The sequence below is a fragment of the Arvicola amphibius genome, chromosome 1 (genome assembly GCF_903992535.2).
Source record: "Arvicola amphibius chromosome 1, mArvAmp1.2, whole genome shotgun sequence".
In the NCBI taxonomy this organism is placed as follows: domain Eukaryota; kingdom Metazoa; phylum Chordata; class Mammalia; order Rodentia; family Cricetidae; genus Arvicola; species Arvicola amphibius.
The window spans coordinates 69,795,041-69,807,921 of NC_052047.1; the positions used below are offsets into that span (position 1 = coordinate 69,795,041).

The window sequence follows — 12,881 nt, forward strand, 5'->3', positions numbered from 1 at the left end:
TGCTGATTACTTCTATAAGCTGCTGACTCATACCTGAGGGTCCTGAATAGAATGCATCTGCCCATTTGCATTCTCCTTCAGTTCTTCGATTGTTGTTACCAGAAAATGTTACACTCTTCTGGCATTCTACACACCTGAGTATCTTTGATTTCTGTCTAAAGAGCTATGATCTGTTGAAGGGGTCATTTTGCCTTGCCTTTCCATGTTTCATGTAGCGACAACACATGAGATTTCTTTTCATCACTACCTGAACTGTCCATAGAAGAGTCGCTGCTTCACCTACATCTTCCACTAGGTTTGAGCTGGTAAGGACTGTGGTTTGTGCCTTTTGGATGTGGCCTCTGCTTCCCCTCCCTCTACTTCTCTCTGCTCTTTGTTTTCCCTCCTTTCAGTTGGCTATCTGTGACATCTTCCCTCTGTTTGAGATACAGACTTTTTCGCATTCCTTCGAGAACTGAGTCTAGAAGGTATGACAGCCCCAGTTGGGGAGCAGCATTTCACAGGGAAAGAACTGCACAGGTGAAGGCCCAATGGAGGGAAGAGACAACATTTATTTTCTATCTGCCTTACACTTTCATGTTAGGAGATTTTAATTATGTTGAATATGTGTCATTTTATGAGATATTGAGTTATTGTTTTTGGTTTTGTACAGGATGAACTCGTATCACTTATAACTCCTCTGGAGGAAAACAAACCACAGATAAAAGAATTTTCAGTAACTGAAGCTGTCAAGCTAGAGAGGTACCCCCACTTCTTCTTTTCTCTGAGTAACAGCCTTACTGTGCTCTGGGGTGGTTGCAGTCAGTGCTGAGATCTGAAAAACTAAATAGAGGGAAACAAATTTCATTTTTAGTTTATGAGACATAGTTATCAAAACAAAGTGTCTTAGTGTTAGGGTTTCTATTTCTGTAAAGAGACAAGATGACCCTTGCAATTCTTATAAAGGACAACATTTCATTGGAATGGCTTGCTTACAGTACAGCGGTTCAGTCCATTATCATCATGGTGAGGCATGGCCGCATGCAGGCAGACATGGTTTTGGAGAAGGATCTGAGAGTTCTAGATCTTTGATCCACAGGCAACAGGAAGTAAACTGAGACACTGAATGTAACCTGAGCATGTCTGAGACCTCTAAGCCCACCTCCATAGTGACACACTTCCTCCAACAAAGCCACACCTCCTAATAGTACCACTTCCTATGAGCTTATAGGGGCCAACTACATTCAAACTACCATTCAAAGCATAATTAATTTATAAACTACTCAGCACAGGCACAAAGAAGACGTATTGAAAATAATTGATACTCCTTGTTAATGATGCATGGTGCTCATTATTCACAGCATGGTCTTGTGTTACATGATGCTAAAGGATTCCACATTAGTCTTACTAATTTTGTAAAATACAGACTTGTGCATATTCTATTCAATATTGAGCATAAAAATCGTATTCTTTTTCATCATTGCCTCCATTGTGCATGTCTTATGAAAGTACATTGTTAAACACAACAGCAATTGAGATGCTTTCTTGCTTGGATGACCATGCTTCAGAGTGCTGTCTCTGAGGGATGCTCACCTGATGGTATTTCTTCAGAGTGCTGTCTCTGAGGGATGCTCACCTGATGGTATTTCTTCAGAGTGCTGTCTCTGAGGGATGCTCACCTGATGGTATTTCTTCAGAGTGCTGTCTCTGAGGGATGCTCACCTGATGGTATTTCTTCAGAGTGCTGTCTCTGAGGGATGCTCACCTGATGGTATTTCTTCAGAGTGCTGTCTCTGAGGGATGCTCACCTGATGGTATTTCTGAGTGACATTTGGTTGTGACTACTAGAATCAGCATAGAGAAGTAGGCTTTCTACATAACACAGTTTCGTGCACCTGACACTATCACAGGTGGGGTGAGGCAGTTCTAAAGAGCCAGAACTCATTCTTTACTACATATTTTCCTTCCGAAGGCTCCCCACCAAAGCAGACCCTGGTGACCCTGAGGCCACAGCAGGAAGGAAACAGTGTGGTTTTCAAACAGAGGTAAGATACTTTGAGGTTAATCTTTTTGTTCTGAGTGTGGATTGTTTTAGCATTTATACTTTTATAAATATACATTTATCCTTTTATACTGAAAGTTGGTTGGAGAAAACAGCCTTCATAGTTAGAATCAGTCAGCTGGTTTGTTCTCAGAACCCTCACAAAGGGAGAGAAGCACTCTGTGACAGCGGGGGTTGAAATGGTAGGAAAAACAAGGATGGGAATCTTAAATTAGCTAAACGTCCCCCCCACAATAAAATAATTAAAATTGGGGGGGAGATTTGTGAGACAAATATACCTTTGGGTCATTTCCTAAATGACACCAATACAACTTTTATTATCCTCATGCTTCCAAAAATTGTAGTCACAGAGCAGGAGAGATGGTTCAGTGGTTGGGAACACTTTCTGATTTTTTTTGTACTGCATGGCAGACAGAATTTATTTTTATTTTTTTATTAAAAAATTTCCACTTCCTCCCCGCCTCCCATTAACCCCCCTCCCCCCTCCACTCCCCTTCCCTCTCCTGACCAGAGAGCAGTAAGGATTCCCTGCCCTGTGGGAAGTCCAAGTTCCTCCTCCCTCCATCCAGGTCTAGGAAGGTGAGCATCCAAACAGGCCAGGCCCCCCCCCCCAAAGCCAATATGTGTAGTAGGGTCCAAATCCCGTGTCATTGTCCTTGGCTTCCCATGTTCAGGGAGTCCAGTTTTATCCCATGCTTTTTCAGTCCCAGTCCAGCTGGGCTTGGTAAGCTCCGAATAGATCAGCCCCACCATCTCAGTGGACGGGAGCACTCCTCACAGTCCAGACTTACTTGCTCATGTTCTTCCTCCTTCTGCTCCTCATCAGGACCTTGGGAGCTCAGTCCGGTGCTCCAATGTGGGGCTCTATCTCTATCTCCATCCATCGCCAGATGAAGGTTCTATGGTGATATGCAAGATAATCATCAGTATGGCTATAGGATCTGGCCTTTTCTGACTCCCTCTCCTCAGCTGCCCATGGAACTAGCTGGGGGCATCTCCCTGGATGCCTGGGAACCCCTCTAGAGTAAAGTTTCTTAATAATCCTAAGATGGCTCCCTTAATTAGGATATATGCTTCCCTGCTCCCATATCCACCCTTCCTATATCCCAAGCATCCCATTCCCCCAAGCTTTCCCTATCCTCCCCTTCACGCTTTTCTCTCCCCATCTCCCCTTGTCCCCAACCCACCCCACCCCCAAGTTCCGGCGGTTTCTCAGGAAATTCGGGATCAACCTACCTCAGGACCCAGTAATTCCACTCTTGGGAATTTACCCAAGAGATGCCCAATCATACTACAAAAGCATTTGTTCAACTATGTTCATAGCAGCATTATTTGTAATAGCCAGAACCTGGAAACAACCTAGATGCCCTTCAGTGGAAGAATGGATGAAGAAGCTGTGGAATATATACATATTAGAGTACTACTCCACTGTAAAAAACAATGACATCTTGAATTTTGCATGCAAATGGATGGAAATAGAAAACACTGTTCTGAGTGAGGTAACCCAGACCCAAAAAGATGAACATGGGATGTACTCACTCATAATCGGTTTTTAGCCATAAATAAAGGACATCGAGCCTATAATTCGTGATCCTTGAGAAGACAATAAGAAGGTGAAATCACTTTCTGATTTTATAAAAGACCTGGATTTGGTTCCCACCACCACACGGTGGCTCACGACCATATGTAACTCCAGTTCCAGGATTCAGATGCTCCTTCCTTCCTTCCTTCCTTCCTTCCTTCCTTCCTTCCTTCCTTCCTCCCTCCCTCCTTCCCTTCCCTGCCTCTCCCTCTTTCTCTCTCTCTCTCCCTCTCTCTCTCTCTCTCGCTCTCTCTCTCTCTCTCATTCTTTCTCTCCTTGGTTTTTTGAGACAGGGTTTCTCTGTGTAACAACCCTGACTGTCCTGGAACTCACTCTGTAGATCAGGCTAACCTCAAACTCACAAAGATCTGCCTGCCCCTGCCTCCTGTGTGCTGGGATTAAAGGTGTGCACCACCACTGCCAGCAACCTTTTTCTAACTTCAATAGAAATCAGGTACGCACATGGTGCCCAGGCATGCATGCAAACAAAACACTCATACACATAAAAAATCAAAAATTTTAATATAGTCACTTATCATAGTGATCAAGGAATTTTTCTGGTGTCCCATGGTTCTAACTACCTAGCAGAAACATGTAAATTTTTATTCCTTCAATGTTTTTTGTTTTATTAGCATGTAGAGTTTTTAAAAGATTTGTTATTATATGTGTGTATGTGCAAGCGTGCATATGTGTACCTGTGTGCTCTTTTCCATGGAGGTGAGAGAGGTGTTGGATCCTCTGGAGCTGGAGTTAGGCAGTTGTGTGTGGGTTGTGTGTGTGTGGGTTGTGTGTGGGTTGTGTGTGGGTTGTGTTTGGGTTGTGGGGGGGTTGTGTGAGGGGCCTTGTGTGGGTGCTGGGAAGCCAACATCTGGAAGAGCAGCCAGTGCTCTGAACTACCCAGTGCATCTTTCCAGCCCGTACTGTGGAACTGTAGGAAAATTAATTATATCGTAACAAAAGCAAGCATTATGTGCAGCATAGTAATGAAGGTGTCGGCTGTTTTCCTGCAGTCTGTCTTCAGGGTGTTAGGAAGTCCATCTCCTGGGCCACACTCTCAGCTCTGGACAGGATTCCTCATCTGTGACACTTCGAAAAGAAAGAACATTTTAAAATGTAGATGTTGCATTTTGTGTGCAATTCAGATTTGTCTTCTCCTGATAATGCCACCATGTTGCAGAAAGATGTGTGGAATGTGCAGTGACCACTTAAGAGTCACAGTGTGTTCTAAGAGGTCAGTATCTGTCATCAAAGAACGAAAGCAAGATGAGCAACAGAATCTACAAACCTCTCTCTGGAAAGCACCTGTCTGCATTTTCAAGGGTCTCTTCTAATAAAGCCACCTGGTAGCCCTCACGAAAAGCGTGACTGACATTAGTATTTATTGCATTTTCCCCCTTTGAATTGGGCTGTTAGAGACCAGACCCAAGTGTCTGTAATTAGTGCTCCACTACACCGCTACCGCGCCTCAATACTGACAGTTAAATATTAACACAAAACTCTGTCAGTTTTTAAACCAGGAATCCTCATGATTATATTCTCCTGACCCCAAAAGAACCCACATGTGGAGATTTAGCATCTGTGAAGGCCAAGGCTGAGTGTGTAACTGAGCAGTGCGGTGTGTCAGCATTGCCACAGCTGAGTGTGTAACTGAGCAGTGCGGTGTGTCAGCATTGCCACAGCTGAGTGTGTAGCTGAGTAGTCCAGTGTGTCAGCATTGCCACAACTGAGTGTGTAACTGAGTAGACCAGTGTGTCAGCATTGCCACAGCTGAGTGTGTAGCTGAGTAATCCAGTGTGTCAGCATTGAACTCAAGTTTCCACCATTTGAACAGTATCTGGAAAGTATTTGAAGGCTTATAAATCGAAGATTTGAATGGTGATCGATTTATGATTTTAGTAGCTTTTTGTCTAATTGTTACCTTCCATGGCATATGAAAGAGCTAGGAAGTAGGAACTATGTGCCTGCTGCCGATACAGAATCAGGAACCCCAGGGGACTCTAACATAAGGTCTCCGTTTCTCACATCACAGAAATTGGCTGACCCAGCTCCCCTAACTCTTTCATCCTCTTCAGACGAACTCAGGCCTGTGCAGCAGAAGACCTCCTCACACCTCACCTCCACTTCTTGGGGACTCCACCCCTTGGTGGGGACCCAGGGTCCCTCTAGCTCTTTCCTGCCCCCTCACCCTTTCCTTCTCGCTCATCCCCATGCCTTGATATTACCCACCAGCCAATGGAAACATTCAAACCCATAGAAACACATGGATTCCACAGCCATCACCTGGGATCCAGGGCAAGCAACAGCAACCAATGAATCAATCATCCAACCAACAAAAATGAGACCAGACATCCACACCAAGGAACACCTCAAATATCATAACTCCAGATGCATAGACCCCAGAGCAAAAACACCGCATTCAAGGCAATATGCTTCCACCAGAAGCCAACAACCCAATTGCAATAGGCCCGAGAAAAGCTGAGGCACAAGACAATGACTTCAAAATAGCAATTATGAATATGTTCAAGACCTTAGAGGGGATATTAGTAAATGCCTTAATGAATACATAGAAATGAAAGCAAACAGTTGAAATTTAACACAATATAAACAATGAAAGAAGAAGTTAACAAATAGAATCACTAAGAAAGCCCAAACTGAAATAAAACTGGAAATGAAAAACTTAACATGTCAAACAACAAGCTCTGAGGTAAACCTCACCAACAGATTAAAAGACAGGGAAGAGAGACTCTCAGGCATTGAAGACAAGAAAGAAGAACTGGGTAGCTTATTTATAAAAAAATATTTAATCCAAAAACATCCAGACACAAAACATCCAGGAAATCTGAGACACTATAAAAAGACCAAGCCAAAAAACAACAACAAAAAAATGTGAACAAAAAAAAAAGACCAAGCCAAGGAATAGCAATGAGAGAAGAAACCCAGGGCAATGGCACAGAAAAAAATTTTCAACTAAACATGGAAGATGTACCTAACCTAAAGAAGGGATACTTATCAGTGTACAAGAGACATACAGAACAGCAAATAAGCAGGTCCAAGAAAGAAAGTCCCCATGACACATAACCATAAAGACACTAAATGTAAAGAACAAAGAAAGGGGGAAAGAAGCCACGTATAAAGACAGGCTCATTGCAGTGGCACCTGACTTTTCAACAGAGACTTGTTTAACAAACTTGGAAATGCCAGCCGAGAATACTATACCCAGTAAAATTATCAGTCTCGATCAACAGAGAAACAATGCTCACTAGTAACTTTCAATAAAAATGGTCTCAATTCCCCCACAAAGAGGACACAGACTAATAGATTGTATTAGAAAACAGGATCTACCTTTCTGTGGCATCTAAGAAACACACCTCACCAACAAGGATAGATATCACCTCAGAATAAAGGGATGGAAGAAGGTATTCCAAGCAAATGGACCCAAAAAGCAAGTAGACCTCGCCATTTTTATATCTGACATAATAGACTTCAAACCAAGACTAATCACAAGGGATAGGGAAGCAATTGTTTATTGATTCCCGATTTTGTTATTTATTGTGGGAGTTTTCCCCCTCTTTTGATTTGCTGGCTTAGGATTGTTATTCTTTGTGTTTTCTTGGGTGTGATTAGCCATTTCAGACTGTTTTCCTTCTAGTATCTTCTGGTGAACTGGACTGATAGAAACTTCTGTGGTTTGATCATAGAATGTTTTTCTTTCTCTGTTGATTGTGACTGGTAGTTTTTGCTGGGTATTCTAGTCTGGCATCTCTGGGTTTGTAAAACATCTGTCCAGGCTTCTCTAGATTTCAAAGTCTCCATTAAGAAGTCAGGTGCTACTACAATGATGATACTTACATACTCATCAAAGGAAAAAGCCACTGAGAAGATACTGCAATTATAAATATTTATGCTCCAAATGCAAAAGCATCCAGGTTTGTAAAAGGAACACTACTGCACCTCAAATCACATATTGTGATAGCTGGTGACTTCAAGATCTCACTCTCATCAGTGGACAGGTCATCCAGATACAAACTAAGCAAAGGAATGCCAAAACAAATGACATCATAAACCAAGTGGACCTAACAGATACTTGAGAACATTTTGCCCAAACATAAAAGAATATACCTTCTTCTCAGCAGATCGTGGAACTTTCTCCAAAACTGATCACTTGCTGCGAACACAAATCAAGTCTCAATATGTACAAGAAAATTAAAATAGTGTCCTGAATCCCATCTAACTACCATGAATAAAAAGCTGGATATCAACGAGAGAAACTGCAGAAAGTATACAAACTCATATCTTGGAATTACTCTAGTCAAGCAAATGGAAGACTTGTACAATAAAAACTTTAAGACATTGAAGAAAGAAATTAAGAACATCAGAAGATGGGAGGACCTCCCTCACTCATGAATCATTAGAATTAATATAACCAAAATGAACATCCTACCAAAAACAGTCTACAGGTTCAATGCAATTCCCATCAAAATTCCAACACAGTTCTTCACAGAAATTGAAGAAATTATCTTCAACCTAAAAACAGACACACTTATCAACGGGATCAAAACAAAGAACCAGCCATAACAAGTCCACATCTTCAGACACTAAAGGCAAAGGCCAAAAATACACACTGGAGAAAAGACAGCATCATCAACAAATGGTGCTCATCAAACTGGACAGCCGCATGTAGAAGAATGCAAATAGATTCACATTTATCACCCTGCAGAAACTCAGCTCCAAATGGGTTGAGGACCCCAACTTAAGGGCAAATCCACTGGAACTGATACGGGAGAATGTGAGGAATAGGCTTGAGCTTATTGATGAGGAACAGGATGTCAATAGCACAGGCACAAAGACCAAAAATAAGTGGAGCCTCATGAAACTGAAAAGCTTTCGTACAGCAGAGGAACCATCATTCATAGAACAGACAAACTCGTGAGAAACGGGCCCACCTGTCTGCACGCTTTATTCACCATCTTCATTTGTAGCGTGACCGTCTTTCTGAAGTGGTTTCAAATATCTGGTTTTCTTTTGCTGCTTGTTTCGTTTCATTGAAATAACTGGAGCTAGTCAAAAATGCTTTTCAAATCACAGTAATAATTGTCATAATTCGTGGACTTGTGAGTACATTCTATAGCTATCACATGTACGTCAGGATTAGTCAAGGAGACAGATGAAGAATTGCCTTGAGATTCTGAAGGATTTTCTTTCTTAATGTCACCTACTATTTCTAAATAAACATCAGTGGTGTGACAGCATGAAAGGGAGCCAGGTGTGCTGGTGTGTGCCTGTTCTCCCAGCACACAGAGCTGAGGTGGTCAGCCTAGGATACATACAGAGTGAGATTTCTGCCCAGAATTATTTCCTCACGTTCCTCCTGTGGAATTAACAGGTAGGGTGTGCTTGCTACCTCAGTACTAGGGATTGGTGACTGATGATTAGGACGATTCCGCCACTGTGTAAGATTCATTTTAATAAAACTGTTGTGATCTATATGGTACAGAAATGCGGCCGTAGATGTTGCGAGGCGCACTATGGGCTGTGACTACTATCTGCAGTTTGAAGAATGATTCCAGGTTACTTGATGTACCCTGTGATTCTTTGGCATATTTTGCTGTGTAAGAGTCCTAATGAGATTCAGAAAGGAAGTTCAGACTATCAGTTTTATTTATTACCAGTTTTATTTATGTCTATGGGTGTTTTTCCTGCTTGTATGTATGTGCGCCACATGTACGAAGCGCCCATAGAGGCCTGGAACTGGGGTTACATATGGTTTAAGTCGCCATGCGGATGCTGAGAACTGAACTCCTGTGGAGCAATATTATACAGGCCACATGTTTCTGCACTGTGTCAGCAGCCAGCCTCTCGAGCCACAATAGCAGCAGAGGTGCTAAAAGCATCTTCAGACTGGCTGTCTCCTGAGCTCAGGATATGCTGCTCCTCCTTTGTAATTACGGAGGTCGCCTAAGAAGAACAGTCAATTCTAAGCTAGTGACAGCACCATGGATGTGACTTTAGTGCTGCTACCCTGGAAACAGAATGCTAATGAACTTCCCCCACAGTTTACCTTGGGGGATAAAAGATGTTTGGAAAATGAACACAGGTGATCTTCAGGATTTGAATGAACCCTGAGACTCCCTTCTGATATTGCTGTGTGAACTGTCTCAATTATTCCTGCGCCTCCACACCGGTCCAGAGAGATAGTTTATGTTGGGGCACTGGACCCCAACAAACCCCCAGTCCTCTAGAAGAGCAGCCAGTGCTCTTGACCACTGAGCCATCTCCCCAGCCTTCCATAGGTTGCCTCTTACTATTCTGAGCAGCGAAGCCGGCAGTAGGACCGTCACCTCCAAAGTCATTTTCTTCTCATACTAGAAAGCACAGGGAAGGACCTAGCTTGTTTTAGATACTTGATAAATCAGTGTTCTTGAGCTGCTATTATTCTCGAGTTTTTATTAAGGCTTGCCATACTTCTTTAAGCTGTATCTTGCCTGGGAAAACTTAGGAAACCATCACAATTGCAGGCTATTCAAACATCATGTTAAAATTGTTTTCCTCTATGTTAATCTGCTTTTGTACACATGGTGCCACCGTTTTGAAGGTGAATATCTTAGCTCTTGTACTGTTCGATTACTGATTTTCAGAGACTAAATGTCAGTGAACATCCGGGCTCAATATTTAAAGACTGGTGAAATAAAATCTTTTTATGTGAGAATGTTCTGTAGTATTTAAATTACCTAACACACACCAAGTGAGGACTTAGTCTACATAGTAGTGGTAGAGTTAAGTCTCCTGGGAGGACTAAGGCAAATGGGGTGTTTTTTACACATATTTACTGTATGTGTGGGCACGTGCACATGTCTCAGCACCCCAAGAAGATTAGAGAACAACGGGGGGGGGCTGGTTGCCTCTCTTTACCCTGTGGGTTCTGAGGGTTGACCTCAGCTTGTCAGTCTTTGGTGGCACGCACTTTTATTTACTCTCTGAGCCACCTCACCAGCCCTAAACTAGTTTTATTTGTTAGTCTTGCTTGTTGTGATTTTTATGGAACTAAATGTATATTATGAAAAGCCAAAGGTACGTGTTAAATTTTTTTTAATGATTTTTGTTCATGCCCTGTGATTTCTAAGGACAAGGATAAGCTGGAGAAGCATCCCTTGGCACCGAGAGCATCCCAGTGTCTAGTCAAGCGGGAGAGCTCCTCACCTTTACAACTCCAAAAGCAAGACCAGGAGCCAGAGGCGAGCACGGATTCTGATGGAGAAGATGGAGATTCAAGATCTGCCAAGGGGCAAGTGCTCAGGGGAGTGTTAATAGAAGGAGACAGACTGGAAGGTGAAGATACTGTACAGCTTGCCATAAACAAGCTAAGCCAGAAGGTGGGTGAAGCTGTCAAAATTACTGTCCACCATGAGGAAGAGCGACCACGGGAGGACTCTACAGGAAAGACATCCCTGAAGTCGGCCACCCCTAAACTGGCCTGGGATATGCGTGGCTGTGAGGCCAGAGAGACAGCTGCTGCACTGGCCGCTGTAACCCTGCAGACCTATCCCAGACAGAAGGAAGGCGGCCTTAGAAACATCTCTCTGTCTCCCTCTTTCTCTCAGGTCCTGGAACACAGTGGCCAGTCAGTTACTAAATCACCCTTAATGAAAAATAAATTAGACTATGAAAGTAACAAGTTCGAAATAGAAGAATCCCTTCATAAAAGCAAGGAGAAATCTTCTAAAACTACAGAAAGTGGAAAGAGAAGAGGTAAATGCCCAGAAGTATGTATGGGTGGGAAGCAAGAAGGCTGTGAAGTCAAGAGCCAGTTGCAAAAAACTCTGATACCAAAAGGCATGGCCTGGCAGTTAGATAGCAGACACATGTCGAAATCCAGTGACTCCAAAAGGCTTTCAGAATCCACAGAAAGGAGTCGCACGAGTGAATTTAACAGTTGGAGTGATTCTACCCTTGGCGACACTCACAAGAAAAGTAAAGGCACACCGGACCTGACCCAGAAGCCCCTGCACAGCAACTGCGAGGCCCCGGTGCGAACAGTGGGAACCGCCAGTGCAGCGCCGCCTGGTGGCAGGACAGCAAGCGCTTTGGCGGGTGAAGCGCCTCAGGACAGGCTGTCCGACAGTGAGTTCCAAATACTAGAGGAAGAAATCCTGGCCTGGGAGAAAGTACACCTTGAAAACGAGGTAGTCGCTCTTTTGCTGACATGAGTTTCATTCTGATTTTCTCTTAGTGAACACTGTTCACTAGTAAAGATCGGGTTCTTTATGCATGATATTTCATAGCCATGTAGACTGCTCTATTTCCTAAGCAATGGAACACAATGCCATGACATCAGCTCCCTAAGCCACCTTGAGTGTCATTTGAGATACTAGAAGCACCTGCATTTTGTAAATATTTAATAAGTAACTATTGTTTGTTTGGTTGTTGTTGTTGTTGTCTGGTTGGTTGCTTTGGTTTTTGGTTTTTTTGAGACAGAGTTTCTCTGTGTATCTCAGGCTGTCCTGGAACTCACTTTGTAGGCCAGGCTGGCCTTGAACTCACAAAGATACACCTGCCTTTGTCTCCTGAGTGCTGGGATTACCGGTATGTGCCACCACGCTGTGTATAAGTAATTGTTCCTAGCATTCCTTTTTCTCTAGACTTGAAATACTTTGTGGTCTTTATGTAATGAAGAAAGAATCCATGGCAGGTCTAATATTTGCATGATAGTCTTTTTTAGGTTTGTTTTTATTTTAAGTGTGTGTTTTGTCTACACATATTTCTAACTGGAGCTACAGAAGGTTGTGAACTACCACACGAGTGCTGGGAACTAAACCTGGCTCCTCTGGAAGACCAGTCAGAGCTCCTATCCCCTGAACCATCTCTCCAGCCCCTCTTAGGTGTGTTTAACATAAAGGATTTTTTCACATTTCGGTCAACTGCTTCCCATCAGTATGTTTCCGCTGTAAATCTAGGTCATCTAAGCTCTTGTTTATCTAAATGAAGGTTCTACAGCCCTGTGCTGTGTTCACCGAGATGCAGTCTGGTGCTTCCCATCATAGCAAATATGGAGCTTGACTACCAAAGCAGGGCTGGGGGTTTTCTGGGTATGGTTATGTACAGGCAAGTGACCAAGCACTTGGTAGGGGTGAGGTAAGTGTGCGATGTGATGAGGTCACCAATCACTACACTGTGTGTGTGTGTGTGTGTGTGCCTCAAAGACATAGAATTTTTTCTGCCCTCATATATATTAAAGGCAGTATACATATAAAATTAAAATTT

At 43.0% G+C, this 12,881-nt stretch overlaps 1 protein-coding gene across 1 annotated transcript in view; it reads left to right on the forward strand.

The window, feature by feature from the left end:
* Positions 1–12,881, forward strand: part of LOC119810605 — a 125,640-nt gene that overhangs the window by 55,352 nt on the left and 57,407 nt on the right. The window contains exons 18-23 of the mRNA XM_042055044.1: positions 653–741; positions 1,890–2,024; positions 4,801–4,927; positions 8,341–8,549; positions 9,444–9,561; positions 10,745–11,803. Coding sequence (XP_041910978.1) covers positions 653–741; positions 1,890–2,024; positions 4,801–4,927; positions 8,341–8,549; positions 9,444–9,561; positions 10,745–11,803 — 1,737 coding nt within the window. The remainder of the gene's footprint in view (positions 1–652; positions 742–1,889; positions 2,025–4,800; positions 4,928–8,340; positions 8,550–9,443; positions 9,562–10,744; positions 11,804–12,881) is intronic.